Consider the following 6,124-nt stretch of genomic DNA (forward strand, 5'->3'; position numbering starts at 1 on the left):
GTCGAAACGTTGTACATTTGCTGTTATGTTAAACTTATATTAAAGTTTTTCTTCATTACCCATTCAAGCCGTCTACAGCCATTATTAGTCTCAAAGTGGGTTCCTCGTCATCGAAATCGAAGTAGTTGTTATGTCTTGTATGCAAGTTCTATTTTATGCTTCCCTTCATATTACTTCGTTAACGGTATTGGGTAAAATATTTGATATATATATATAATGTATACTATGGGAATTATTTAGCATTGATAAATTAGTGTATGGATTAAAGATTACTCTAATCTCTTGAGTTGGACGGTAGGTAAACTGGGCGTGACAAGTTGTTAGCATGTCCAGACTGTGAACCCAAGGGTTCATCATTTGAAACCTGTCGTCATGAAAATGCGCTCCGCATTTTGGGGCTGTGGGTGCCATATAAAAGTGACAGCCAAATCTCACGATTCGGTAAGATAAGAGTAGCCCAAGAACAGGAAGTGGGTATTGTTGACTATTCCCCTTCTACCTAGTCCGTCACATTAAAATAAGCGAGGGCTATGCGCAGATAGTCTTTGTGAAGCTTGGCGCGAACTTTATAAACATATAAACCCTTTAAGATATTATTGGGATTATAGTCGAAAATTTCAATAGTAGCGAAAGTATACAAGTATTGAACCGACTGGTTTTAATAAATACAGTTTTGTTTAGTAACATTAGATAATCCTAATTAGTTAAATTAGCTACATTAAACACTGAGTTATGTTTAGTTGTGATCTATGTAGGTAGCTTGCCGTTGTTGTTTTTTCTGAGTGCAGAGCTACACAATGGGCTACCTGTACTCTATTCACCTCGGGGAATCGTACCCCTGATTTTAACGTTGCAAGTCTGTAAACTTACCGCTAACCCACCGGAGGACGAGGTGATACGTAGTTATTGATAACATTCGTGTGAGGAAAACACATAAAAAATATTTAAAAAGTAAGGTAAAAAATTATACGTCGTTGAAATGAGTTAAAAATTAAAGCATTATATCCCCAAATGATTGATCTTAATTTTTCTTTCATAAAATTTACGTTAGTTTCAAAACAATGTTTACAGATAGCTTTACTATATGGACAAATACTGTTCATTTTGAGTCTACTCAAACATACGCGAAAGATGCACTTGAATGTGTTCACAGCGGAAATCATTCACTGCAAGATTTGAAGACATGCTTATGAGAAAATGGGGTAGGTAGAGGAAGAATGAGTGCAAGAAAGGAGGAATACTTAAGAGACTTGCAGTTTCTGGCCTCCTCACACCTTCTTTAAATATTTGAAAAAGTTAGGTAATTGACCCTTGCGTAAGCAAAAAGGGTGCCGACAGTGAAGCACCGGGAAAACCCAGCATCTTTGTATTTGCTATTAAAAAAAAGAAACATTCAAATAAACCATATCTGCCCCTTTAAAAATTTAACGTGTTTTTACGACCACATGGCACGACAAGCTGAGCGATCAGTCTTCGACGAATTAACAATGTGAAATGTTTGCTTTCACCATATCTAAATATTTGTCAAATAAATTGGTTTCTTCTTCTCAAGACGCTAGGATCACCTTTATTGTACCCCTGAGAAAGTTATAAGAGAAAAATATATAAAAAAAACAACAACACATATATATTACATTGGAAATGCTTACCATTTGTTTCAACAATATGAGAAAAATGCTGTGTAAACAGAACATAAAGCTATTGTCGATATTGTAAAAAGCTTGCTCCATTCATATGAATTTATAGTGCACTTCAGCATGATCAATTTATGTTTGCGTTTCATGCATAAAAAAAAAACTTAGCATATTCTATAACTTATTGAAGCACTGAGACATATTTGCACGTGTGTTCTGCTTTTATTGTGAGAGGATAAATATATAAAGTTGAAAAAGTTGAACATCTACTGAACGCGAAATGAAGATAATAATAATAAATATTGTGCAATTTCCGTTCAACTACACTTTTCACCAATAAAACCTCAACGTTTATTGCAGCAGTTAGACTCAACATGGGTTTATGAATATGTATAAGTATGCCGACATTCAAAGAAAACAACGTATTTAAATCTAGACCATTATACTTGACACTGCTACAGTCAGTCACGTTTTGCATTTTTTTTCTTATTTCTACCTGATTATACGATATTTGTACATGACTTATGTATAATCAAATATACAGTTGTCTTTGCATGTAAATATATGACTTTATTAACTACATGCAGAGAGAGATGAGAAAAATCAAAAATGCACGCCTTAATACGTATTTTAGGCCTGTTATTTATCAAATTGGGCACCGTGGCGCCATCTTCTTAATCAATTCTAATTAGTTTTTTTAACAATTCTATGTCTATTTGTTTGTCTGAGAAATACGAGTATAATAATCACATACATAATATAGAGATATATAACATTAACATATTTAGATGGGTTAATATATGTTGTTCCAGTGCCACTACCATAACATTAATTATAAGCTTCCTTTGGAACTATATGTAATGTTACATACGCAGATTCGAAAATTATGAAATTTATTCTTGTAAGAATGTGTATATATTCGTTTAAAGAGGATAATATAAATATTATACTTATTATGATGGAGAAATACGTATATATATATATATATATAAAACTACCTAAACTGAAGACTTAAACTTCGAATTCGCCCTGAAATAGAGCTCTAAATTCCAGAGTTGGCGAACCTGGTTCGAATCCGTGTCATACCATCAAATATTTTTTGCACTTTAACCTGTAGGTTCATTATATGGGAAACAGACAATCTCTTAATGTGAATGATGAGTGGGAGGGTGCTGCTGACCGGCTGCCTTTCCCCTGGTTATCAGTTCAAAATTAGAGATAGCGGTAGATAGGCTTAATGGCGTTGCCATTATTACAAAATACTAATAAGTACTTAGATATTAAACAAACTTAATTTCTTACATGTTTTTTAATTAATGTGTTTTTTCTTTAGAGGAAAACGAGGGGGGTCAATTTCTTAACATACAATTTCAAATTTATCAACAAAATAAATCTGAAGTTTTTGTGTGTCGTTGTCGTGGCTGTTCTGTCAATAGTCATGTTCAACCAATATATATATTTCCCTTTAGTTCGGGTTTCCACGAACGAACAAACATTGTCACTATTAGTGACATTACAGGCATTCTGGTCAACTTTAAATATTCTGCAAAAAAACAACAACAATAACCATACTAGTGTAACTACTTCAAAAAAAAAAAATGCAGCCGCTTTTCAGTATATGAGAGAAACATATTTCAGAGAATGCGTGAGAAAATGCAATATTTTCACAAAAGTGTTATATTAAGTATAAAAAAATCAAAAGTAAGAAAAGTGTATCACAAATTTGTGTGTTTCCGAAAATCGAATTTTCACCTATTTATATCCTTACTTGAACAGCTATTTTTAACATTGAAGTTGTAAGTTTGGATGTTTGTGAAGTGTGAATGGATTTAACTATCAGCTTTGATAATTGCGAAATGTAAATGGATTGAGTTTGGATGACTATGAAAGTGTGAATGGATTTAACTATCAGCTTTGATAATTGTGAAATGTAAATGGATTGAGTTTGGATGATTATGGAAGTGTGAATGGATTTAGCCACCAGTATATACTTACCTCTTTTCTGCATGAACTGGAAGAGATCATCCAAGAACTCTTTCCTCTGGGGGTCATCACTCAACTCGTACAACTAAAGCAAAGGAGAACAAATGTGTTAGATATTTAAGTTTTGTTCAATAATATCTCTCACATCTAAAAGCTCGGTAGTAATAATTTGTACATTTATACGCATTCTTTTTTTTAATACACGAAATATACCACACCAATAACAAAAGTAAAAGAGTCACACGTGACACTGGATAAAAGCTTTTTACCACCAAGGTAGCTAACTAATAAAAACACTACTTTAAACAATTGAACACAACGAAAAAAGACGTGAAGCTCAAGGCGCGTTAAACATAAAGTGGTTTATTGTACCATCAAGTGTTGAAGGTAACACAAGATCACACAAACGTTCATTTTCTTAGCATAATACAAACTAAAGTTACGCAAATATTCAGTAATTTTTATTTCCATTTCAGGAACGACATAAAAGAGATATGACACATTGCACTTTTTTATCAATATGTTTTTAAAAATGCTTATTATGAAGAAATATAACTATGTAGCCTTATAACATAAATGTCCAACATTACGATTTTAAATGAAAAGTTACAACTCCTCACGATAATTTAATTACAAAAAAAACCTATTCCAGCTTCATTTCGACCTCAACTCCATGAACTAAACTACCAAAAAGAAGAAGAAAAAAAAACACAATTTATTCTAAACATTCCAAATATGTTAGGATGAGACACGATATTAGTTTTGTAACCCTGTTTTTCAATAACTATTTGTATTAATATTTCTATTCGACAGACAAAATTATTTTAGAGAAATGGATGGCCACCTTGCTCATTAGTTTAATCAGACGTGCTTTGACTTCATGCATAGCAATTTAATGGTTTACATTGTAAAAGCTAAGCAAACTGACCCCTATCTTTTACTTCTTCTGTGATACGTGTTTCCTCTTTCAGGAGAGCGGCATGCTGAACAAAGGCTCACAAGAGCAGCTGACAAGAAGAAATTAATCACCACTCGCCAACAAACCGAGACCTAGCTGCATACTGCAGAGCTGTAATCATGGTGAGGTCCAAACTTTCGATCAGAGGCCTTGAGTAGAAAGTTTCAAGGATAACGTAAAAACCCGGGCAACGTCAGTAACTGACCAGGTGGGCCAAAACGCAGAAAATGGAATGGGGAGGGGCTGAAAGTTTTAGTTTCTACAAATAGAATGGTTAATACTGAATCGTATTATTGTCAAATATCTGTTGAGCGAGTAACAAACAAACTAGCACAAACTAGTATATCAAGTCAGAACTATAAACTGAACAAATAATATGCTGAACATACAAATAATAATTATTGTTTTGTTAAAGAAACACTTTTTGCGCAAATCAGTAAGACAGTAAGAAAGAATCACGCACGACGAGTCCCATTTAAGAAATAAAAGCTTTTGCAGCCAATTGCACTGTTTTCTAGAAGTGCAGTAACACTTTACAGCGGTATGTCTGGGAACTTACAACGCTAGAATCCGGGTTTCGATACCCGTGGTGGGTAGAGCACAGATAGCCCATTGTGTAACTTTGTGCTTAATTACAAACAAATTGATTATGGCCCGGCATGGCCAGGAGGTTAGGGCGCTCGACTCACAGTCTGCGGGTTCCAATCCCTGTCCCACCAAACATGCTCGCCCTTTCAGCCGTGGGGGCGTTATAATGTGACGGTCAATCCCACTATTCGTTGGTAAAAGAGTAGCCCAAGAGTTGGCGGTGGGTGGGGATGACTAGCTGCCTTCCCTCTAGTCTTACACTGCTAAATTAGGGACGGCTAGCGCAGATAGCCCTCGTGTAGCTTGGCGCGAAATTCAAAAACAAACACTTTACTGTTTAAATTTTATTGATACAATAAAGGATGCAACTAAATATTGTATGGGTAAGAAGGGTGGTCTGTGCTTAAAACTGTTCGCGAAATTCGCAAAACCCGTACATAGAAGAAGCAAATTAATCTATGCAAGTTAAATATCTTAACCATTATACGAATGGAAAACACTCTCAAGTGACAGAAACAACTTGCACAACCACATGCAAGTAGGTGTAATATGTCAGTAAAATTAAACTACGCAGTAAAAATATAATACATTGCTCAATATGTTACTCGTTATTGGTTCCAAACGAATTCTCAAGTTGCGATACCGTAGTGATTTAGGTAACATAGTTTTAATTTAGGTATAAAAGCTTGTACGCGGTTTAATGTAAAGAGTTTCAAATTATGATATTTTTTTTTGCTCTTTTAAATGTGCAGAATGCATGCTCTATTAATATTACCTCATATTCATTACAATCCACTTTGCAAGTTACGTAAAATATTTTCATTTTTAGAAATTATTACAGCCAAAGTATAAATAGTTCAAATATAACTAAACTGACCATTACCTAAGATACGATATGAATTTCTTACGAGTGTGCCAACAATATTTTATAATGCCAATATTCCTTTATAGTACATAATAT

General features: G+C 34.0%; 1 protein-coding gene across 1 annotated transcript in view; it reads right to left on the bottom strand.

The window, feature by feature from the left end:
- The window catches only part of LOC106462536 (AT-rich interactive domain-containing protein 3C-like), a 104,868-nt gene that overhangs the window by 45,791 nt on the left and 52,953 nt on the right, over nucleotides 1-6,124 (bottom strand). Inside the window, exon 4 of the mRNA XM_022389840.1 lies at nucleotides 3,630-3,702. Coding sequence (XP_022245548.1) covers nucleotides 3,630-3,702 — 73 coding nt within the window. The remainder of the gene's footprint in view (nucleotides 1-3,629; nucleotides 3,703-6,124) is intronic.

Source organism: Limulus polyphemus, unplaced genomic scaffold, assembly GCF_000517525.1.
Source record: "Limulus polyphemus unplaced genomic scaffold, Limulus_polyphemus-2.1.2 Scaffold1193, whole genome shotgun sequence".
NCBI lineage: Eukaryota > Metazoa > Arthropoda > Merostomata > Xiphosura > Limulidae > Limulus > Limulus polyphemus.